Source organism: Hydra viridissima, unplaced genomic scaffold (genome assembly GCF_058129835.1).
Source record: "Hydra viridissima isolate aposymbiotic clone 2 unplaced genomic scaffold, HvirCarnegie_v1 scaffold_10, whole genome shotgun sequence".
Taxonomy (NCBI): domain Eukaryota; kingdom Metazoa; phylum Cnidaria; class Hydrozoa; order Anthoathecata; family Hydridae; genus Hydra; species Hydra viridissima.
In genome coordinates, this window is record NW_028324309.1 from 6,171,540 (window position 1) to 6,197,157 (window position 25,618).

General features: G+C 30.1%; 3 protein-coding genes across 4 annotated transcripts; 1 reads left to right on the top strand and 2 right to left on the bottom strand.

The window, feature by feature from the left end:
- Window positions 1–6,339: 6,339 nt before the first annotated feature.
- LOC149882854 (uncharacterized) lies at window positions 6,340–8,555 on the bottom strand. Its single transcript, XM_090065378.1, has 2 exons — window positions 8,036–8,555; window positions 6,340–7,903 (listed from the first exon to the last, which is right to left on the bottom strand). Exons 1-2 carry the CDS (start codon window positions 8,394–8,396, stop codon window positions 7,761–7,763), a joined length of 504 nt encoding a protein of 167 aa, XP_089921504.1. The 5' UTR covers window positions 8,397–8,555; the 3' UTR covers window positions 6,340–7,760.
- Window positions 8,556–9,646: 1,091 nt separating this feature from the next.
- On the bottom strand, window positions 9,647–13,311 carry LOC149882855 (cytochrome b-c1 complex subunit Rieske, mitochondrial-like). The gene is made up of 2 exons (XM_090101358.1): window positions 13,038–13,311; window positions 9,647–10,419 (listed from the first exon to the last, which is right to left on the bottom strand). The coding sequence occupies exons 1-2, from the start codon at window positions 13,231–13,233 to the stop codon at window positions 9,809–9,811; spliced, it is 807 nt and encodes a 268-aa protein (XP_089957484.1). The 5' UTR covers window positions 13,234–13,311; the 3' UTR covers window positions 9,647–9,808.
- Window positions 13,312–16,831: 3,520 nt separating this feature from the next.
- Window positions 16,832–25,044, top strand: LOC149882856 (phosphatidylinositol-3-phosphatase SAC1-like). 2 transcript variants are annotated; one of them, XR_016456572.1, is made up of 17 exons: window positions 16,832–16,959; window positions 17,357–17,460; window positions 17,658–17,738; window positions 17,885–18,012; window positions 19,248–19,397; window positions 20,537–20,596; window positions 20,674–20,707; window positions 21,387–21,467; window positions 21,774–21,880; window positions 22,256–22,342; window positions 22,439–22,638; window positions 22,895–22,980; window positions 23,072–23,452; window positions 23,741–23,834; window positions 23,945–24,037; window positions 24,439–24,499; window positions 24,606–25,044. XR_016456572.1 is itself a non-coding variant. In XM_090100922.1 (17 exons), the coding sequence occupies exons 1-17, from the start codon at window positions 16,931–16,933 to the stop codon at window positions 24,755–24,757; spliced, it is 1,797 nt and encodes a 598-aa protein (XP_089957048.1). In that variant the 5' UTR covers window positions 16,832–16,930; the 3' UTR covers window positions 24,758–25,044. The 2 variants fall into 2 exon arrangements, 1 of the variants encoding a protein (XP_089957048.1); XM_090100922.1 differs by having other exon boundaries at window positions 22,570–22,638.
- The last annotated feature ends 574 nt before the right edge of the window (window positions 25,045–25,618 follow it).

Genomic DNA, 25,618 nt, shown 5'->3' on the forward strand with positions numbered 1-25,618 from the left:
TTTAATAATGAAGAGATCTCACTTCGACATTTTTAGGGACAAACCGTAATGCTTCTGAGCCCCTTATTCAGCTAGCTTCATTGTGACGTAAAAAAAAACTTTACATGCATAAATCAATTGAATCAAATTTTATGTTTTAATGTTTTGGAACTAAAAGTTTTTTTGCGAAACTTTACTTATTCGTCGACATTTAACAGTAATAAAATGATATATGTCTAAAGAGGTTTTTTTTATTTTTTGTTAAAAGTAAAAACAGTTAAATAGTTGAATGAGTAAAAAGAAATAGCATGCTGTTGATTGAAATTTTTGCAAACGACAGCTGAATTTGCAGAGTCTAGATCAGGTTGGCAATCACACTTTTCACAGTCACACATGAATTTATTGAAAAGCGTTTAATTAAGTAGGGTTATTAGCTTCTTTTTCAAATCTTCTCAAAAACTTTTTTCAACGAATGAAAATTCAAAGAAAAAAAAAGTTTTGTAAGGAAAAGAAGTTAAACAACTTTATCAATTTTTATAAGAACGCAAGTTGTTTTATAAGAACACAAGTTAGAACTTATAGAACGCAAGTTGTTTTATAAGAACACAGGACTAAAAAAATTTAATAGCAAGATGAAGATGTTACTTATGTGCAAAAAAAGGCAAATTTAAAGTCACAGTTACACAAAGTCACGGTTACTGCTATAGTTTTACTGTTATCTTAATTATTTTATAGACTTTTTTAAATTACAGTTTGCGACGTTTTCAAGATGCACAAAAATATTAGCTTTCATGATCAGGAAATATTTGAATGGCATGAAGTTTCCTGAAGATGTAAACGAGAGAGGAAAAAAATAAAACTTTAAAAGGCAATATCAAAACTTTAATACTTGTAGGCAACAAATTGATTTATTGCAATAGAGATATTGGCAAGGTGAGGAAAACTTACTTCGTTGGGAACGTAAAATTTTAATTGATTCAAAACTTCAAAAATAAATTTAACATTATAAAAATTATTTATTTCTAACTTACATTTAAATTGAATTATATAAAAAAATGAATTTAAATCTAGCCTGGAAAGTAACCTATTATTTAATGTATTAGTTTATGACAGTAAAATGAAAACGAAAGCAGTAAAATTTTAACGTCGTAATTTTACTGAAAAATTTAAACGGAGTAAAATATGACATGGAACAAAAGGTTGGCGATGCAAGGTTATTGAATGACTAGTGACTTTTTTTTCTGCTTTATCGTTTTAATATAAAAAGGGGTGTTCAATAAATCATACGTTATTTTAAAAAAAGAAAATTGAGATTTAAAAGGAGAAATTAGACAAGAACTTTACATCGAGAACTATCATGCTTTTCCAATGAAATTACTAATGAATTTTTCATAGAAAACTATGGCGGTTTTCCACGCACTAATGATAATCACCTAAAATCTTGAAAATATCTCTGAAAATCAACAAACGACTTTTTAACAAAACACTCCATACACTCCCAGTGAATATTGATAGAATGCTTGATATTTATGGGTACGAGTACTGGTCAAGTATTAATGCCTATACAACAAGCACAAGTGTACGGGCATTTCCATTACCTACTCTTACACAAGTACGTACGGACATTACTCGTACAATGTGTGGTTGCCTGTACACGCTTGATGGTTTTTTTGTGCATTTTCACTCATACTCGTATATACCTGTTAAAAAAAAGTTAGATTTGAGGCTTAAGGGGTTAAAAAATCTCAGAGTGAACTTTTACTGTTAAATAAAGTTTCTCAAAGAACTTTGTAATCCCAAGAGGAGGCGGAACTTCTGTCTTTTCTTCTTCTCCTCTTGCTCCGTGCAATCAGAAAGTCTCAATTTTTAATAAAATTATAAAGTTCTCAGTTCAGAGTTCAGAAATACCCTCCCCATAATAACTGTAAATTAAGGAACTTTCAGAGTTCAGCTCTTATTGAAGTTTTTGATTTATTCAACTAATTTGTGCTAATTGACCCATTCACCAATTCTGATAAAACAATTGTATAATTTTGTATATGTGTGTGTCTGTTTGTGTGTATAAATGTATATAATTTAAATAACAGCTGAAATATCGTATCATTGTATAAAATTTACCGGTCATATACGGGCATCCTAAAGGTATTGGGTAAAAGGAACGAGCTTTTACGATTGCTAAAATATTATATTTATTATATATTACATTTTTTTATATAAGTAATCAGTGGCGGATCAAGAGGGGGCTAGGGGGGGCTATAGCCCCGGGCCCCACAATTTTAGGGGCCCCGATTCAAAGCAAATAACTTTTTATTAACTTTGAAAATTAAATCTTTTATTAACTTAAAAGAGCCAAAATTAAATTAACTGTAAGAAGTGATGGTTACAACCACGTAAATAAGTTATTTGGATTTCTATTGAAGCTGTTAACTATTAGTACCATGGATTTGCAAGTTAGCGCGAAAAAAACTGAAGGCGTGTACTCAAATGATTTAGAAGATAGTTTCATATTTGAAATAGAACAATTTGTAACATTATTAAAGTTGCAGCCTCCGGGGTTTTTTTTCGCATAAAAAAGATAAATCTGAGACTGAAAACACATTGATTCCTCTGCATGTTTTAAATTGGATTGTTGAAACCGATATTATTGATGTATTTCCAAATGTTTATATAGCATATCGCTTGTTTCTAACTATTCCCATAACAAATTGCGAGGCTGAGAGATCATTCTCTTCTCTTAAAAGAGTTAAGAACATGCACCGATCAACAATGGTCCATAGTCGTTTAAGTAATATAGCAAGATTAACTATTGAGTCAAAATTATTAGAAACTTTGGATTTCAACGATGTGATTGCAGAGTTTGCGGGGAAGAAAAGCAAAAAAAAAAATCACTCAACTTAGTTCAATAAGATAAATATAAAATTTGTATATAAATAAATATCCGTGATAGCGTTTTCAAGAAAGTCTTTGTTTTACTCATTTTTGTCGTTGTTAGTGGAACGGGGCCTCCTACTTTAAATAGCCCCGGGCCCCGAAAAGTCTTAATCCACCACTGCAAGTAATACTTGTATATGCCTAAAAAATTGTACGAGTTATATACAAGTATTTGTATAAATTATGTTAGTTTTAACGGGCAATATTCCCTGAACTTGCCCGCTTATCAAACCCGTAGACCTCGAGTATTCTGTGGCTACTAGTAAACGAAGCATCACACAAGCTAGCATCAGTAACACCCTCACCACAACTCACCGTATTTTACCAAAAACCATAAACCACTTTTAAAAAATTCAGCAAACTTTTTGTGTAAACAAAAATTTAATTGTTAAATGTTATTTAAATTTTCCACATCAAAATTAAGAAATACCAAAAATAATAAAGAACCAACGTCTTTTCAACAATAATAAACTCTCAAAAAAGGTTGAGATTCTAAAAATTAAAATGTTTACAATAATGTATTGAAAAATGTTTACAATCATGTTTTGAAAAATAACAGTTTCAAAAGGTTTGAGATTGCATTGAGATCAATACTCCATCAGTGGTGCATTGAGATCAACACTCCATCAGTGGTGCATTGTGTGGCTGTTATGATTTCTTTTTGATTAAACACCTATCAGTAGAAACTAAAAACTTTACGTGTTTGATATTTGAGATGGATTGGATTATATTATTTGAGAATCAAAACTGTTTACAAAACTGATTTTAGAGGTTTTTTGATTTAAAATATGCAAGGAGTGTAGAAATAATATTGGACCAGAATTGCCACACCAGTTAAATTGTACATCGAGACAATAAAACTGGACGGACAATAATGATAATTGTAAATATATTGTATAAAACCAATTATTTTTTTGTTTTGTTTGTTCATTTTAGTTTTTGCAATAATCCTTTATGTGATGAGCCATAGGCGCCGAGTTCACGGGGGCAACAGGGGCAGTGCCCCCCCCCCCCCCAGGAAAATTAAATTAGTAATATATTATCACGGATTATCTCGGGGGCGAATAGATACTCTCGCCCTCATGATAATCCGTGATAATATATTATTAGTATAAATTTCCTGGGGGGGGGGGGGGACACTGCCCCTGTCGCCCCCGTGAACTCGGCGCCTATGTGATGAACAATATTTTGGTATAAAACGTTTAATTTCTAGATGTGAGAAGTTCTATAATTCAGCATTTTAAAATTTGAAAGAAAATTTAAAAGAAGATATGAAGAAAATTTGAAGAAGGAAATAAACTTAAGTTTACAAAGAACATTTTTTTTTTACTGTGCAGCGACAAAATAAAACATTGTTAGCTGATTCTTCAACACCAATTTTTTGAGATGGCATCCTTTAAAATATCAGATAACCGGAAGGCATAAGTAAAGAGAGCTGCAATCGTGGTAGAGTAAATTGACTTATTATAGCAGCACTTGTAGTAGATTAAATTGAGTCTCAATCCAACCTGAAAAAAATAATTGTACTGCTATTTGTGAATATCAACCGATATTCTTGTGCGTTTGATATGGAATTAATAAATATATTTTTTGGAATTGAAAGTGTTTCTCCTTCCGTGTTTATAAATTCATGACCCTGGTTTGCAGCTAACAATGAAAAATTTATTTTTCAGTGCATCCATCGTACAGTTTGAATGGTCCAATCCTCTGTCGATGATCATAAATCTAATTGCTAAAGTTTGAAAAATTCAAAATTATCAGCGATGTGTAATGGTAAGTGTGTCAGGCATCCACTCAGAGATCGTCCAGGTTCTTGATGTTCATGGAACTTTATTTTCTCAGTTGCAATAAAAATAGAAAAGCTGGATTTTAGTGTGCAAAAAATAGTGCATGTTTTTGTCAAACATACAAATTTCTTTGTTTTCAGAAAGAGGAAGTTCATGTGGTAACTCATTCTTATGCTTAAAAGAGCTTTTTTATTCTTAGTTTTCGACCGCGCTAACACATCCCCCATGGTCAAAATAACTCAAATTATCGCTTTTTTTAGATTTGAACTTTTTTTTTTTGGCCCTTGAGGGTATTGATAAAAAAGATAATTTTTTTTTTTTAATGCTCAGAATCTCATAGAAAACATAAATTCCAATATACTATATTCGATTTTAAAACTTTAATCCGGTTTAATGGAACGAAAAATTAAACCAGTCCGCTTAACTTATTTCAACAGCTCCTTAGCTAGATGTCGTGTTTGCAGTTTATAAATTAGTTTCTGGTGTAAGAAAAGGTTGATAGTTAGTAGATTAAAAGTTAAAATTCTTTTCTGGAATTTACACCCCAGTGTTAAGAGATAAAAGGTAATAAAACGTTCACTGTTTCTTGTTAAATAAATGGCAGACACATCACAGTTGATATTTTTGGGGATAGTGCCCTTCTAGCTAACCCGAAAAAGCCACCTATATGGGGTGATAGTGGACACATGTAGGTGTCCATAAATGGGTTTTTTGAAACCAATCTATTATGTCTGAGAAAAAAAAAATCAATTTTAAGTTGAAAATTTCCCAATTTTTTTACTGTTTCGATTATTTACTAAACAAGCCATAAAATTGAAATGGGTCATTGGAACTTCATGAAATTTTATGGTGTTGTACCTGTATAGTAAGGCTATCAATGTATAAAATTTCATGCAGATATCCTGCTTGGTTATAAAGTTATAGGCCAAACGTTTTGCAAAATCATACATTTTGACAGTGTTGATACCAAAAGTTTTTAGTTTTGGTAAAAAGATTTTGTCTGATTGCCCTGAATTTTTGTATGTATACTCTATAGGCAATAGGCAACAACTTTTGTTATTAGAATTTTGAAATTGACCATTTGCTAAAAAACTGTGGCCACAAAATCATTTCGAGCCCCAAAATTTCCTTATAAAATTGGCAAATTGATTTTCAATGAAAATGACTAACTGAGGGGTCCATTTTGCATTTTTTGCTACCCTGAGCACCAATCAATATAAAAAAATGTAGAGCCTATTGAAAAATAACAAAAAATTGCAACTTTTAGGTCAGTTTATAGATTTTTAAAAAATAGGCCTTTTTCGTGTACATTTTCTATGCATTAGTATAGGTTCAAAATGGAAAATCTATAAGTAACCATGGCTTTTTTTGCATGAAAAACTAAAAAATAAAGTTAGATTGTAAAATATAACGGAATTCATGCACACATAACACAAATTGAAGGGGTTTTGCCCAATAAGTTAATTTTAAGGCTTCCTCTTCATGCACCTTGGGTCTTTAGTAAAGGTTCAAAGCTGAAAAAAACTTTTAGATGCAATAAAACTTGAATTTCTTCAACTCTTCATTTCAACTATTTCAGGTAAGTCATCTGAAATAGTTGAAATGAAGAGTTGAAGAAAACTTAAATATTAGAGGTTAAAGCTTTTAACTCCAAAATTTTATTTTCTTCTTAAATTGATAACTTAACAACTTTCTCTCAATCACAACTTAGGTTTTTTTTCTTGATTCAAGAAACACCTACTTTCTTATTTAATTAAACAGTTCTAAATAAGCTGCACAATTTTAGAATTATAAAATGTGGCATTTTTGGCAGAGTAAGACTATTAAAGGTGCTTTTTGCTGTAGTCCACAAGGCAGTTTTTAAGTCTAAGAGCGTATTCTGGATGAGATGGGAGTCGTTTGTATCGTTACCAATGATGAGAAAAGTCTTGATGAGCTGCTTCAAATACCTATTCGTTGTAAATTCCAAGTGGTGACATGTGGCAGTTCACAAAGTCTTTGATGTGGTGAAATACCATATGGGTCTGGGGTGTGACAATAGCATTCGGGATGGCAAGATATGAGTCTTGAAATTGTTGGATTTTGTCCAAAAAGTCATCCTCAAGGTCTGATTCAAAGCAGCTTTTCACTACAGCATCAAACTTCCTGAGCGCTTCGATGAATCTAAAAACTTCTAAAGACTCAGCTTCTGCCACTGTTGAAGCCTATCCACATTCCGAAGAAGTTTGCGACAATCTTTTCCTTCAAACATGCCTCCATTTCATGTTTCATGGGCTCAGTTTCATGTTAAGAGAAGTTGGCCATTTTTCGGCATTGGGCCGTACACTTTTCATCTTCTGAAAAATGTGGTTAACAACTCCAAGGTAAAGATGCAATTCCGGTGGAGGCAAAATGTCCATAATGAGAGTGTCATCGGCTCCAATGAGGATAGGTGGATGGACAACATTGCCGGTGTGTTTTGCCTTGGCAAGAATGCTCCCAGCACTCAAGAAGCTTTTATAGCTCTCATTGAGTGACCCAAGTGTTCTCAAGGCTCCAGCCCTCTCTAGATTTGTGAAATCAACGCTACACCAAGAGCAAGGGTGAGAGCTTGAGTGAGCTTGAAGCCCACAGAGAATGTTGACCAGTTTTAAGTCACAAGCAACAATGGCCTTCACTCTATCAACTTGAATGAGCAACCAAATTTGGTGGACATTCTCATAAGTCTCGGGAAACTCTTCTGCAACTGCCATGAGCATCTGGCGCTTTACACCCGTATCTTTTGCAAGCCTGTCAGTCAAGAGACGCTTTTGAGGTGGGGACTCTTTTGTGGCTCTGTTGATGACTCCCAAACAAAACTCCAGAAACTCCTTGCCACCATCGATTCCGATTTTTTTAATTCGCTCAGTTGAAACATTTCGAGATGTGCTGATTGTGCTGATAAGGTCAGTGATGTTTTTACAGTGGGCAACAGTGTGATCTGAACCAGTTTCACCTTTTGCATCAGAAGCCTTTATATTTGAGTGGGTAAAAAAATCACTCAGTTTTCTACCAGCAGATAGAAAATGTTTGTTAAAATTCGGCTCAACAAGCTTTGTGCCTGAAGTCTGGTTTACTACTTTTGCCAATTATTCCCACATTAGATAAACCTGTGTTGAGCTGAACATTGACCATGTCTTGTGTCTTCAAAGCAGGAGAGACGGTTTTTGGTATATCTCCACTTGGCCCTGTAATTACAAATTGGCTTATGAAACATTTTTCCAATTACTAAATTATTAAGGAGAAAAATGCTTCTTGAATAAAAATATTTGTCATGTCAATGTAGCATTACTTAAGGTATTCATTACTAAATGAAGCACCTGGCGTCACAGGAAGAGATGGTCCTCTAGATGGTTTTGATAGCCTTACAGTGCCTTTTGGTGAAGCTGTTTTGCTTGCAATCACCTTTGCAGCAATCTGTTCTGCAACTTTTTCATCTTGAGCAGCTAGCCCTTTGAGGTTTTCACGAAACGTGGATTGGTTACAATTGTAAGGAAAGCCTTTCCCGATGGGACTCAGACAATCGTTGCAGCGCACAGTGGGCCCTTTCTCATCAGCTCGAGAAACATGTAGCGGATGTTTCTCATTCAGCTTTAGACGCCCAATCCTGCAGACGAGACAGTCACAGTTTTCGCCACTTGAAGTCATACAGTGATGGTAGAACAACTTCTTTGCCTTCATCTCGCTTCTTCATGATTGTCCGGCATTTATAACATATTCCTTGAGGCACTCTTCCATCACCCAAGTCTAAGTTGATCCCATAGATTTTTGACAAACGTTGCGATTGGAATAAAGTTATTTGCCTGGTGAACTTTTTAAGGCAAGTTAGACAATTTTTCTGTTTGACCTCGTGACCTCTTGCATGATTTGGCATTGTGAGAAATTGCTTAGTCTCCTGTAAATGCAACAGTATTCAAATAGTTTTACCAGTCTTGAAATTTAAACTGTCTCTTAGTTGTGCAAATGGAAAGAATTTTAAAAAAATAGGCAAGAGCTTGTAGACTTATAAGCCAAAATATAATTGATGTTATTGACAATATATGCAACTGAAACAAATCGAAACTTTACCTGTATGCAGAAATATGGACGGTCACAAAAGTGAGGGTGAACCTTTTATTTGGAGATTGGTCTAAAATTTAAGCAAGCTTTAAAGTATATTTATTAGGATTAAAATAGTTTTGATATAAAAGCAAACTATTTTCATATCTACTCTCTCTTTAGTTCATTTACCCACTTACACATCTTACAGTATTTTATATAGTATAGTTTGCATGAGTATAGTACACAATCAACTTTTTTAACAATAAATATGGAATACATCTATTAAATATCATTTTTAAATTATGCACCTTTTTCTTTGAAATCATTTTTTTTAAAATAAAAGTGCGCACTATACTCAGTAAAATACAATACTTTTTACCACTTCTTACTTTTTCCGCTGAAAAACATTTCCATCTTAAACAGAATTTTTTTACCAAAACTTAAAAACTTTTGGTACCAACACTGTCAAAATGTATGATTTTGCAAAACGTTTGGCCTATAACTTTATAACCAAGCAAGATATCTGCATGAAATTTTATACATTGATAGCCTTAGTATACAGGTACAACACCATAAAAATTCATGAAGTTCCAATGACCCATTTCAATTTTATGGCATGTTTAGTAAATAATCGAAACAGTAAAAAAATTGGGAAATTTTCAACTTAAAATTGATTTTTTTTCTCAGATATAATAGATTGGTTTCAAAACACCCATTTATGGACACCTACATGTGTCCACTATCACCCCATATAGGTGGCTTTTTCGGGTTAGCTAGAAGGGCACTATCCCCAAAAATATCAACTGTGACATTCGATAAAATTTAATTTACTGATCAACATGAGAAGAAACTAGATTTACTGACCAACATGGAAAGAAACTAGACTATGAGCGAGTTAAAGGTTTCACAAGATAATCAATGGGATACATGGCATATATATCCAAAAAAAATAAGTAAAAATATTATTCAATAAGACTTTTACTTTTAGAACTTTCGAATACTTTTATTTCATTTTCAATCATCAAATTAAACAAAATTTAAATTCTTCTTCATCATCCCACCACTACTGTTGTATCTGATGTAAATTCATAGGGAGGAACTTCAAGATTTAATGGTGCAGGTCCTTTCCTAATTCTTCCAGAGGCATCATAATGAGAGCCGTGACAGGGACAGTAATAACCCCCAAAATCTCCTGCGTTGGAAATTGGTACACAACCGAGATGGGTGCAAACTCCAAGTATTACAAGATAACTTGGATTTTTTACTCTATCTTCATCCAATTGTGGATCGCGGAGGCTCGCAATATTAACAGCACGCACTTGATCAATTTCAGCTTGAGTTCTGTGGCGCACATATAGAGGTTTGCCTCTCCATTTAATGGTAGCATTCTTACCAGGAGGAATGGTTGTCAAGTCGACCTCTACTTTTGCAACAGCCAAGACATCAGCAGAAGCACTCATTGATGATATAAATTCAAGGGCAATGTTTTTGCCAGCATGAGCACTAGTAACTCCTAGACCGGCAACCATAATGTAAGTGAATGCTCGACGAGAAATATCACTCTCAGAGCTTTTTGATGTAGGGTCTTTGGTAGAATCTCGTCGATAAGAAGTAAAATCTGGTACTGATATATCAGTGTGACTAAAGCGCTGCTGCATTTTTCCTTTAAGAAAAAAAGAAAAAAAAAATTAAATACAATCATAATATATAAAATCAATGGGACAACAGAAGAAACACCATCTGTTTCATCAATTGTTTGATTATTATATGTTAAACTATATTTGCAAAAGCATGAAATCAGAAATTATGTCAATAACACCGCCTGAGTTAACCTCAGATACAAATAGCTACGTTTGATTTATGGCTTTTAAAATCTATACTAAAATTCACCATGATATATAAATTACATGCATATAAGTAATTTACTTTCAGTGAAATATAAATATGATTTCTTATACCACATAAATATTACCTATGAAATGATAGTAAAGCAAATAATGTTAAAAGAAAAGTCCTGTCAAGATGTAAACAATATTAAATTGTTAAAAACAATATTATAAATAACTTTTGATAGGATATACTTTAATTGTTGATAGCATATATTAAAGAGCCTATAATAAAATCAAAAATATTTAAAACAAGAGGATTTACACTGTTTATACCTGGTTATGTTTACAATCTTTTGTAAACAATTTGAACCTAGACTACATTAATTTGAACATGAAATGGATGCTTTCAGAAATGTTCATCGGTAAAAATTCCTAAATGTGCAGCTTCCATGATTACAAGTCATACCACATCTGTCATAGCAATTGCATGTTGTTAAAAGAATCTTTGAAAATACTTCGAAGACCTCAAGATTGGGTTCCAAAGTGTTTAACATGTATTTAGAATACTTTATGAACTCTTTCAAAAACTGTACTATGGACTGCAATTAAAAAAGGAAACACAAAAATTATAATCTTCACAAATATTATAATTTTCAGTTGTGAACTTCTGCTTTCACTCTTCAAATTTTAAGAGTAAAAACATTATCCATAGGCAAGGTCTTAAACAGTTGAATACTTCTCAAAAATAACAATAAAATGGTTTTCCTCCCAATAAAAACCTGATTTTTGTTGGCAGGAACATGATTGATGCAGAAGATCACAACTGAAGATCATGATTCATGTATAAGGAACATAATTTATTTAAGTTTCCTTCACAATTGCAGCCCATAATGCAGTTTTTGATGGATTTCATAAAATATTCTAAATACCTATTTAACACTTAGGTTTTGAAATCCAATCTTAAGGCCTTCATAAGTATTTTCTGAAATTTGTTGATTTCATGTTTCTGCAAATAAAACTGTAAAAAAAACTTATGCCAATCAATTGATAAAAAAAATCTGGTAGTTTTTATGGTTCAATTTAAGGATTTTTAACAAAATAAGAAATGCACAGTGATGCTAAAAATATTTCAATCAGTGATTATAACAGAAATATTAAGTAATGGATAACTTCAATTTTTATTTTAAATATGGTTAGCACAAAGAATTGTAAAGACAGTGAAAACGTAAAAATGCTGACTCCTTTCTAAAGCATTATGAATTTTAATAAAACGAAATTGATATGGCTTAAGACCTAAACTTTATGTAATGAATTAATTATAAATATTTAAAACTGTTTTGGTGTGCTTAATTTTTAAGGCATTTTATTTTTGCTTTGGACTTTTATCTTTTTGCTTTTGTCAACATTATTTTGCTCAGAGGCTTGTAACAAAAACTTGCAATATTATCCAATAATTGATTACTGAATAAACATTCTAGTTGAGGAAGTAAAATTCACTTTCTGTAATTTAAAAGTATAAATTTTTTTCCATAAAAACATCATTTAAATATTCATTCTGATTTTTATATTAAAATATAAAAAAAAGCTTAGAAATTGAAAATTAAGTTTTTTGAAAAAAGAACAGAATAGTAATGTATAGTTCCTAATATAAACAGGTGAAGCAATCAGCATACACAACAGACTCTGAAATAGTTTTATTAAAGTTAAGCTAACAAAATTAAAGAAAACACTGTTAATCTCAAAATTTACTAGTTTTTCAAAACTAATATGCTTGTATTACTTCTTCAGATCTTGACATGAATGCTTTAATTCAGATATCATAAATTTCTGCTCATGCCCTTTTACGTGGCTGCTGATCTTATATACAGAGCATGACATTTTGGCATATATATTTTTACATATTCAATACACATTGCTTCAATTAATGTTTTATACACAAAAACAGCAACAGCAACAGCAGCAACAACAACAATACCAACAAAAACAACAATAACCATGAAAATCATGTTATAATTTTTCATAAAAAAGAAAAATGAATTCACTTTGTAAAAAAATTATGTTTTATAATTGATTTAGATCCTAAAAATTGGTTTAAACTCTTTTCTGTAAACAATAATAAAGCTTACACAAAATATTTAAGAGTAAACCAAAGCATAATCAAGACATTGCAGGTAAGCACAATGGCAGAAATGCAGGCATTAAACTATGATTAACAACTTAAAAAACCATTTGCATAACAGTTTAGAAAATCGTTTATGCATTACTAACAGGTTGTGTTCAGTAACTATATCATGTCAGCTCAGTCATATATGTAATAACAAAGAAGGACAAATCTCAAATTGTAACTCTCTATTACTTTACATAACTACAACTGTTTGGATTATTCCTATGTAAAAGTAATTTAATTTAAAAACAAAAAAGAAAATCTAAAAGTTACATATTAAGTGAATACCTAATCCTGTGGAAAGTAGTGACAAACTTGAAGTAGGACCGGACACAGCACTAAGTTTATACATTGGCTTTGTAAAAACATGCGGCTTCGTTATATCAATTGTAGTAGGAAGAACTACTCTCGAATTGCTAACGTTAATAAGCTTCGGGGAAAGGTGTTTGGAAAAACTTAGAGACAAGTTTCGACTGGACATCATTTTTTCTTGTATGATGTTGTACACAGTTCATCAACACCACAGAGTTCTGTAACATTAAAACCCTTTTGAACGGTTACCGAATGATTTTTGCATATATCACTTATTTCTAAATAACTGGGTAACGCAACTCTTAATTTAAAAATTTATGCAGAATTAAAAAACCTGTTGATATTCAGTAAAATAAAGTGATTTAACGCATAATTTTTAGTAAAATTGCCATCAACATAAACCCTTTTTTCATTTTTGATCAAGTAATCATTTTTATTATGAAAAATTCATTTTGTACTAAAAAATCTACATTTGAGAAATCTGAACTTAAAAAACAATAACATTAATTATTTGGTTGGGTGGTTAAACTAACTTTTGAAACTGTTACTTTGCTGTGTTTTTTAAAACCAAAATCTGTCAACATTAAAAAATGTCAACATTAACTTTTGCATAAAAATTTCTGTTTAAAAACGCAAGAGAACATTTATAAATAATAACCTCGAGCGACATTGTGAAGTTTTTTAATCTATCAAGAAGAGTCTACAACATCAAAAAACGTCTGGTGAGCGATGGTAACACAAAATGAAATCCCAGCATTGATAAAAAGTCTTCAGTTTCTACCAAAATTTTCGTGACCTGCATCAAGAGGAACGCCTGAAAGGCTATGAGGACAATGGCCACAAACATGAATGTGTCAGAGAAGACTATTAGAAGAGTGGTAAAAGATTGTATTGAAGCCAATCTCAAGTTAGAAAAAAAACATTCTTTAGATTCTCAAGAAAAAAACTCTAGTCGTCTTCCGAGTTAAGAAGTGTTTCATCGTTAGCCATCACAGCATCAGAGCAAGCATGTAAATTTCTATGGTTGTTAAAGAGCACCTAATGAATGTTCTTCAACCCCATTCGTTCACTCAATACGAGTCAACTTTAATAATAATAAAAACTTTGTCTTAATCAAGGATGGAGTACCTTATTACACAGCAAACTTAGTCCAAGTTCAACCTTATTACACAGCAACTTGGTGCAAGTTCAACTAAGAGTTCAACCATGAGCTTATATCAAGCAATACCCAAACTTAAATAGGGTGCTTCATCAAGACTTCTAGGGACAATCTTTCAGCTGACTACATCTAGCACACTTGTAAGAAATTCAGCTCTTGTCTGGAGGCTGTAATAATAAAGACCATCTGTGAAGATTTTTCGAACTTTTAAATGCTAAATTAAATAGTAAAGGTATGCTAAACTATCATTTAAGCATTAAAATTAATATTATCATATTTTTATATGGGGTTGCAATAAGCTGCCACTGTTAAATCAAGTTCTATCAGAAAGACTTGTATAATTTTGCAAGGATTTTTTGATTTTAAGAATACTGGGGTAGATTTGAAAAGAAGATGAAATCTGTGTAGATTTCAAAGAAGTTTTGATTTATCAGTCTGCAAAAGATTTTTCCGTTTATTCTCGAATAATATTTTGTGTTTTTACATAGAGTCATATCATTTTCGTGTATGGAACAAAGGTTTTTCCACACTGTATATATGTATATTTAAAATAAAGTTGCATGCAATTAATGATTTCCTAGCACTAAAGAGTTTTTTTATTTTAGAAAGATTTTTTCAAGTTTAAGGATAATTTGTAAGATGATAAAAACTTAGTGCCCTAACTTTCAATGCCACATAAAAACCTAACGTCTAAAATATTCAAAATTCAGCAGCGGGCCGATATCAGAATTTTTAGGGTGTCAGAACTAATTTTAAATATAGAATTGATAACTTTCTAATGCAAGGATGTGTGGGTTTCATTCATTCCGTTTTTTATGTAACATACATTTTGGGTGTGGTAAATACTTGTATAAGTTATGTATTGTATAAGTTATAAAATACATATTAAACTATAAAAAAAATTCAATAGGGATTTGATGCAAAATAGTGAGGTTGACATCCTACACAAAGAGCGAATATATGGGTCACTGTTTCCGCATTAAGGTCCTTTTTATTTCTATATTTTAAAACTTGTTGATAAAATGTTTTTGTAAGTTTTTGTAATCTTCATTAAAACCCTCCTGGGTCTACTCAGACGGAATGCTGACAGGAGCTGCTTTCTCTCTGATAACCTGAGTACTGTGAATCATCTTATGAAGAACTAATGGCAAAGGATACCTGGGATATAGTGTAACATGCTACTCTGTTATACCTCTGTTGAAACTGTAGTATATTATACAGGACTAACAGGATGTTTTGAGAAAAAAATAAAAAGAATGATGTAAAACTTTTTTTATATTATTTGTGCAGTAGTTCATGATCTCTAAAAGCTCATCGAGCAGTGTTTCTATCATACTTAGTACTAGAACCCAGACTTTTTGGTACATCAACGAAGCGACCTAAATTATCCTTCGTCTTTTGTCTTACAAGACTTCTCCTTAAAATTTGGTTTAGACCTCTCACCTCTCTAGGTATTTATCCAGGAATGCAAAGTGAGTTGTAGTCAAACCGCAACTACTGAAACCCAAGGAAGAGCCTTAATTAAGGTGACAGTAAAATAGACGCTGCATGTGCATTCTTTTTATGCTTAACATAATTTAACAACATGATGGTCATGGATGGTTGAGTTTATCTCAGATTTGGCAAATAAAAAAGGTAGCATAAAGTTGAATCTTGAAATCAGTTTGTTTTATTCTAGATACGTTTCAATAATTTTTAAATTTAAGAATTTATATGATTTTTAAATAAAAAGCTCTTTTTAAGCCTATTTTCTTTAAAAGAAATTTTTTGTTTTTTAATTTCTGGTCTTTTAGTACCACCAAGTATTTTAATCAGAGCTTTGACATAAATTTTTAAAAGTACTAATTTTTTTTCAAATCAAATGAAAGACTAGAGTTTCATAAATAAAACGCAAAAAACTTCTAAATATATTGTGTTTTTTTTTTTTCAAAAAAAATTATTTCTGGTGGTTTGTAGAAAATTTTTTTTGAATTCAACTCGATCTATAACCTCTAAATTGATGGCGTGAGGACAATGTTCAGGAAAACGCAAATCTAATTTAATTTCAATATTTCTTTTCAGATATTTTGCAGTTCTGACGTTTTATTACGCTGAGGGTAAATCCTTCCGTTCTGATATCTTTGCATTCTGGCATAATTTTGTACTAATAAAGGAGATTAATAATGAAGAGGTGTAGGCAAACTTCCTAAAATCTCCTCTAAGATCCTCTTAAAAATTGTTTAAGTTGGCCTGAGCTTTTTTTCTTGTAAGTTTCCTTTCCTGTTTACTACGCATGCGCGTTTCAAAGTTTATGTTATACATACAAGTCCATAGTCTACTCATAACAAACTGCTTCTTTCATTTTTTAAAATACAGCAGTGCAAAATATCTTTCTTTGGATGATGCTATTCAATAAAAACTTAGATGTATAAGATGATATAAAGATTAGGAATTTTAGTACAATGACTATATGTAGTTTATCAGTAAACCAGCATTCTTTTACAGCAAAGTGAATAAAATAACCTTTGAGAAAAAATTAAGTTTTGAATATTTGTTACACGTGTAAATAAAGAATTATTATAATTACACTATTCATTTAAGTTTATGAGCTATCTAGGCTATGTCTACATATAATATTACTGTCCTAAATGTTATATTTTGCTTTTAAATTTATTTTGTTCTTCAGCAATTATTTACACAGAGTTCTGAAACCTGATCATTAGTGGATAACATGATGGGGATCTACAAAGTTTTAAGATTGTAACTGTCTTATGTTCCTTATTATTTGCATAATATATACATAAAAATGTGCAATGTAAGGATATACTAATCAATTAAAGGTTAAAAATTGAAGTATGTTTACAAATGTAGTAAATAAATTTTCATACACTAAATAAATTCATCGGCCAGAGAAATGAATTCATGGTTCATGAGAGATTTTTTTGTTGCAACAAATTTAACATAATCTCCTTCATGCTCTAAGATCAATACATCTTGAAATATATTCTATTATTTTTTATATGTTACTAACAAGAATATTTCCTTTTTTTTCATTTTTTTTTTTTTTTTTTAAATAAAAATAATTTTCTGAGATATTTTTCTTCATATATACTTTTATTTAACACAAACTTTAAACACTACATTTAAATACTTTTAGATACACTACCAATGAGAAGTTTTATGTGCAACCACTAGTTCAACTTGGTGAAAACCCAAAAATTTTAGAAATTGATCGACTTACACATGAGCTGTTTCTTAATGGTGATAAATTTTTTTTATAGTTTCAAATAAGAGTATTTTTATTTAATGAAACTCAAAAAGAAAATATATTTAATAAATTTATTGCTTTTAAATTTTATTTTATGCTTTTGCAGTTCTCTTGATTTTTTACAATCTTTTAATTACTTTAATCTCTTAATTTTTGTATTAAGTTATTTTCTATTTATTTATTTTTATAGAGAATAAAGGTCAAATTCCTCCAAGATCTGCAGAAGTAAGAGAAATTTATGGAATACTTGGGATTCTCCAGTTAATTGCAGGTTACTTTTTTGATAAATTTGTTGCATCTTTTATGTTAGTTATCTTTTTATAGTCTTATACTCAAATGATTTACAAGTTTTCTTAATTTGATCAGAGTTAGATATCAGATATCTTAAAAACCTTAGGTTTTGTTTCTCCCCTTCAGGTCCATATCTGGTTGTTGTTTCAAAAAGAAAAATTGTTGGTCATGTTAATGGGGAAGAAATTTGGCAAATGAAAGAAGCTGATTTGATACCTTTTCCAAAAGGTACTATGCACCTCACAGAAAACCAGGTAATATATCTATAAAATAACCTAGCTGTATCTTGTTCTAGTCACTGTTGATTTAGTTTTTGTATTTTTATTTTTTGCCTAATCATGTCTTTTTTTTACTTACTGGTTGAAGCAATAGTTTTTTTTAAAAACAGGTAAAATATATTTTTGAAGCAGGTTCAGCTAATAATTTTGGTAAAAAAAATTTTTTTAGTTGTCAAGCTGCGAAAATACTCATGAGCAATTATGTAACGCAAAAAATTTCACGGTTTAGTTAATGCTGTTAATGTAATTGTGATAAAAGTAATATGGAATGCATAGTATGTTTTGTGATGTTTTGAATCAAAGATTACCTTCTTACTGAACTATTTATTGGTTATAAGTAAGTTGGTTATAAACAAATCTCAATCAAAACATTTAGAAAAGTAAAAACTAAGTTGAAAGTGAACTTTGGTGTTATAGTTAAGGGTTTCAAGGGTTAGTTGACACATTTCCCTAGATACTTTATATCCTGTAATACCTATTTTGAACAAATCAAGATTCTATAATCATGACTTCCTCGTGTTTGTTTATTTAGTGATAGATGTGTAGGTCTGGTCAGTAATCTTTACCATCACGTTGAAAATTTTAAAATAAAAGCTAAGTGGCATTATTTTGCTATGAGCCATAAGAAAATAGTAATTTGATGGTGTTAACTTCATTGAATACCAATTCTGCTTATCTGATTAAGATGTATATGATTTGCATTAAAAAAAGCAAAATGATTTCCGAGAAATATATTATCAATTTTAAACTTATTTACGGTTTAAAAGCTAAAAATAAGTTTTAAAGCTATTTGTACTATTTTAAAACTGATTGGTTTGTTTATGGTAACACTATGTGATCTGATGTGTTTTTTAAAAGATTGTTTTAATAGTTACCTTTCTCTTTTCTACCAGAGTATAATTTAACTTTTTTTTTTGTTTAAATAAATCCAAAGATGTAAAGAAAATACTATGCCTAACCCACCAAATATAGCACTGAAAAAAAATTCTGAATGCCTAACCCACCAAATATAGCACTGAAAAAAAATTATCTAACATATCTTTGAAAACATAGGTGACCAAATGCTAACTTCTTGTATGCATGTTTTTACAAAATAAGGTTGGATTTAAAACCTAATTGATTTTAAACATACAAATACATCCCACATTGATTTTATGTAAAATGACTCAAATGACTAATATTTGGATATATTTATTGTATATTTGTTTTAGATCAGGGATAACAGAGTTTTTGTTCAAATGGCACTGAGTGCTTTACAAACTGATGGCTTCTATTTTTCATACACATTTGATATAACTCATTCTGCTCAGAGGCTATTCAACACAAGCAGTGACTTTCAAGATGCACCTCTTTATGAAAGAGTAGGTGATATACATGCATACATACATATGTATATACATATATATGTATATACATAGATACATACATACATACATACATACATACATACATACATACATACATACATACATACATACATACATACATACATACATACATACATACATACATACATACATACATACATACATACATATATACATACATACATGCATGCATGCATGCATGCATGTATGTATGTATGCATGCATGCATGCATGCATGCATGCATGCATACATACATACATACATAAATACATACATAAGTACATACATACATATGAGCATGAAATTTATGTATGTATCTATGTATGTATTATGTATCTGTATGTATGTATCTATGTATATATGTGCATACATAAAAACAAGTATGTATGCATACATGTTCTTGCTTGCTTAGTCAAGAAAATTTTTTTCTTGGTGTCAAAGGACTTTTCAGAAAGAATGTTTGGTATATTAACTTTATTGGTGTAATATTTATTTTAATATCATTTTAAAGTACTTGAAGGGTAAAGTTAAAAAAAGTATTGATACAGCGGCCAAATTTGTAAACTGCTACAAATGACTGAATTTATTTGTAGTATTTGTAAATTATATTAAACTCATTGTAGTATTAAACTCATTTGTAGTATTTGTAAATTATATTAAAGTTCTAATAATTAAAATTATTCAGACTGATACATAAAATTGCTCTTCATAGTTTGCACAAGTTGAGCAGATGCATGTTCTGTTTGCCTTGGGCTATATCTCTACCAGTTGATATTTTTCACATTTGAACTTTTGTTCAAATATGTGAAAAATACTCTATAATACTGAAATAGATTGTTTTAATTTAGTTTTGTTTAGTATTGTTTAATTATAAAAATATTTTATATTTTTCTGCTTTAACATTAAAAATATTTGAAAAAAGTAAAATTGCCTGCAAGTTTACTTACAGTTAGTAGTCTTGCACTAAAATAACAGTTATATCATGTGGTTTTTGTTTGTTTTAACATGTTGTATCTTTTTAAAAAGTGCTCCTTGACATCAAGAAAAATCATATTCTAGGGGTTGCTCATCTTTATTGAGTCATAAGCCTTTTATTAGAACTTCAGATGAGAAACTAATTTTTTTTTGTTAGGCAGATCATCGTTTTGTATGGAATCAAAGCATGCTGAATTTATTTATTGTACAACCTGAGGTAAAGTTTGTTTGCTTATGTTTTAAATAAATTTAAATTTAATTTATTTAATTTAAAGAAACAGTTTACTTTCTCAGCTCAGCTCATTTGTACTTCCACTTATGCATGGATGTATCCTTCTCATTTAAAATAAAATTTTGGGAATTAGTAATGTTTTAGTCCCAAGTTTTATTACTGCCCATCTGGCTTAAGTTAATGGTGGTTGTTTTTGTTTATTATTTTAAATAAATTTACTATTTTTGTTGTAAAGTTCTTCAAAATGTTTCTAAATATAAATTTTAAAATCTTGTTTGTTTTTATTTTGATTGAGTATTTTCATATCGTTGCCACACTCATTATTGTCAAAAAATAGGGATAGTGCCCTTTAAGCAGACCCAAAAGTGTCACATTCAACTGTCCAGAAACACAAATTTGAAAAAACCAACTATGAAACCTGTGGAAATAAATTGAATTTACTCCTGTTTTAAACATAAGTACTTATAACTGAGGGTATAAACATCAGCTAGGTATCCATCAATTCTCATTTGGATGCTTGTGAGCAGATTTAACAAGCATTTTTCTAACACAATTTTAAGCACAAAGACACTTCAACAATTTCAAAGTCAATTTATTTCTGCAAATGCTATAGTTGCATTACAAAATTTGCATTTCTGGACAGTGGAATGTTTCTGCTTTCACTCCATGTAGGTGGCACTTTCAAATCAGCTCAAAAGGCACTATCCCTATTTTTGACAATAGTGCACTATTTTATTTGCCTGTAAATCAATAATTTTGCTTAACAAATACTTAGTTGTATCGATAAAAAAATGTTCCATCAAACAATACCCAATAGATTTTGTTTTGATATCTCGCAGAAGTTGTTACAGAGCAGGTGAGAGTTCTACTAGTTTGTACGATAAGGCAAACTACTGTGTAAATTCAATGCTCAGCAAACTTGATGCAAATTTTTTATTTAAGCTGCAAGAAAAGTGTTGTGTGGATTATTGTGAAATATTTTTTCAAGTAAAATGTGTTCATAGTAGCAGCTAGTTTTTTTGCCACAAGTTTTATCACAAGTTTTTGGAAATCATTTTATATTTAAAGGCCTTTATTTTTCAATTCTACTTCTTTTTAAAAGTTTTCACTTTAAAAAAAAAATGGACAAGAGCTAAACCCTGCAAAAAAATTTTTTAACTAGGTACTCGTTACAACATTAGAGGTTTGGATGAAAGTGGTGAGGTTGCAAACTTTGTTGAAACAGAGCAGCTGATAGCTTGCAACGGTGAAATAGCATCTTTCATTCAGGTACTTTTTAATACAGACAGATAATTATGCATTTAAAATTGTAAAAAATATAATGTACTAAAAGTATTATATTAAAAAGTTTGAATAAAATCTTTTTTCTAAAAGTTAATTACCTTGAAATAATATGACAACTATTCCATTTTTTCTTTTTTTAAAATAAAATTTAAAACTTTCATTTTTAAACTTCCTGCATCCAATTTATTAATTTTTAATGTTTTTGCTATAGTTTTAGTTAGAAGTTCTGTTCAAGAAATTTTATTTCTATTCACAATTTCCTAATTTTTTCATCAAAATAGTTTATTCTTTTACTTTACGAAGCTATATATTTTTTTTGTTGCTGTTTTGGTTTAAATAACTTTATAGTTTTTTTTATAGACTCGAGGCTCTATACCACTGTATTGGTCACAGTACCCTACTATAAAGTATAAACCTATACCAATGCTTATGCCATCTTGCAACCATGTAAGTTATTCATTTTAGCATCAAAGCTAAATATTGCTGAAATATCTTCTTTTAATGCTGGTAGAATTTATTGCTTGCATTTATATTTGGCTTTAGGTGTCTGACATAAGAGTCTTTTACATGTTGAGGAGAATTACATGTTGAGTACTCATTAGGATAATTTCATCTCAAAAGTAGGCTGTATTTATCTTTTTTTTTTTTAATTATTATTATTATTGCTATTACAGGTAGAGGGTTTTAAGCGTCATATTGATAGTCAACTTGTTTATTACGGAAAACAAATTCTTGTGAATTTAGTAAGTTTTATCATTATTCTAATTTTAGATTATCTGTGCTTAACGTCCCACTTCAAAAATAAATGTTGATCTTGTTGTTTTTTTTAAATGGTTAGAGACAGCTCTAGCATGTAAACTTGATAAAAAAATTTCTTATATAGATATTCTCATAACATTTCCAGAACAAAATTTGCACTAATTGTTGCTATTGTTGATAAAAATGGTAAAAAATCAAAAGGTCTGTAGAGAATATTTTCTTTATTGTTTTTTGTTTTAGATTGATCAGAAAGGGTCAGAAAAGGTGATAGGTGACAAATTTAAAGATACAGTTCTCCAAAGTGGTTACAATGAGATACAGTTGAAGTTTGTAATTTCTTATTTATTAGTTTAGTTATTTGTTTTAGAGTTTAGTCTTTAAAAGTTAATTGCTAATGACTTGTTTTGTATTTTTTAGATATGTGCCGTTCGATTTTCACAAGGAGTGTAGCAAAATGCGTTGGCATTGTCTTGACATCCTTTTAGATCAACTGAAAAGCTCAATTTTCATGATGTCTTATTTTAGAGTTAACCGTGATCGTAATGTTGTTGAGCAACAAAACGGTGTTTTCCGCACAAACTGTATAGACTGTTTAGATCGTACTAATGTTGTACAAAGTGTGATTGCACGATATGTTCTTGAGAAGCAGTTACAAGCTATAGGGGTTCTTGGAGTTGAAAACCATATAACAGATTATTCAGATTTTGAGTATATATTTAAAAATGTGTGGGCAGACAATGCTGATATGATTGCACATCAGTATACTGGGACAGGAGCATTAAAGACAGACTTCACTAGGTTTTGTATTGAATTAATTTTACTAAGATTTATTAAGGATTTGTTTTTTTTTCTTTTAAATAAAAACAAACTATGTTAGAACTTGTTTTGTATTTATTTTATTTAGTTATGTTTAGTCTCTTGGTTTTAGGCACCAATATTGATATATGCAACAATAATATTAACATATACAAACATAATTATTAATCAACAAGTTAGTGCTACTTTTTTAAACTGATTAATCATCATACAGGCTTTAAAGAGAATTGTTGTTAAGATTTTTTGTCAAATGTAGTTTGATAATTTTAGAACTGGTAAACGATCAGGCTACGGCATACTACAAGATGGTTTAAATTCGCTAATAAGATATTACAAAAATAATTTCGCAGATGGCTTTAGGCAGGTACTTGTTATAGTTATTTTTTTTGTTTGTTTGTTGTGAAGGTTCATAAGATAAGTTTACAAATTAATGTAACTTTTACTTATTGCTTTATATTTCTATATTTTTTTCAGGATGGAATTGACTTTATTCTAGGAAATTATCACATATCTGTTAATGATAAAGTTTCACCCTTACAAGTTAAAACTGGTTATAAATTTCTTGCTGTGAGTTTTACTAGATTTTTTTTTTCAGTATAAATTTAGATGGGGTTCATATTATTATCATTATTATTTATTTATTATTATTATTATTATTATTATTATTATTATTATTATTATTATTATTATTATTATTATTATTATTATTATTGTCATCATCATCATCATCATCATCATCATCATCATCATCATCATCATCATCATCATCATCATCATCATCATCATCATCATCATCATCATCATCATCATCATCATCATCATTATCATCATCATCATCATCATCATTATTATTATTATTATTATTATTATTATTATTATTATTATTATTATTATTATTATTATTATTATTATTATTATTATTATTATTATTATTATTATCATCATTATTATTTATTTTTACTTTGTAGCTACCTGCAATTTTGTTAATTGGTTTTTCGATGTTCATCATTAGTCTTCTTTTACCTGCAAGTGAGTAAATAATTTTTTGAATGAATTTTTCATGCACTCGACCAACACTTGACCAACTGCCAATATAATTGATTTGTGCATAAAAATGCTTGTTTTCGTTTTTCAGCGGATTTCCGTTTGCAACTTACTTACGTTTTGTTCTGGGGAGTTGCTTGCTTAATAACATTATACTTCGTTTCGTTATATGGCACTGAATTTGTGGATAAACCTCGCCTGATTCACAAATGGGACAAAGCTGTAAAACCTCAATCTGATTAACATCTATTAATAGTTTTCAAAAGTTTTCTTTTAGAAATGAACCCATATGAAAAATTTTTCGAAAAAGAAAATTTTTATTAATGAAGGTTTTTTTAAGTACCTTCATTTTACACTTCCTAATTCGATTTTTTTTTTTAGTTTTCGAACGAATGTTACGTGTTTTCTAATTTTCCAAATGCCCTTTGCCTTAAAAATATTTCTTTGCTTTGTTTCGTATTGTACATAAAATTTGTTAAATTTTAAGAAAGAATTTTTTTCAACATTAACATAGCAATCAAGATTGGAAATGTTTCTTTTCATTTCGTTTTCCCGAAAAAGAACTCCAATTCAAATGAAAAATCTTTACTCTTTCAATATATTTCAATATGTTTGTATTTTGTATCAAAGAGTTGCAAAGTTATACGAGTTGTTCTAAATCGAAAAGTTTTTTACTGAATGGAAATTTATTAGGGGTTCACCAACAAGACCTCTGGATAATATATTTTTATGTGTTTTATATTTAAGTCAATGACACCACTTCTTAGTAACAGATTGTATTATGATTCACGTTTTAGTTTTTTAACAATTCTTTGCGTGGGCAATAACAATTCCAGTTGGCTTTAATTGATTTCTTATTTCGAGAGAAAATTTTATCTACAGCTCCTTCGATTAAATTATCAATCGATTTAATATCACTAACCTTTTCATATCTTGCTGCTTTTTACTAGTCATCATGAAACCCTAATGATTATACTTAGACTAATAGAACGAGAACCACCTGAATAAAGTTAAACCCAAAATTTGGGCTTTAGTTTTAGGACACCTAATGGACTATTAGATGTCAAAAAATATTTTTACTGGTCTTTAGATATAAATACTCGA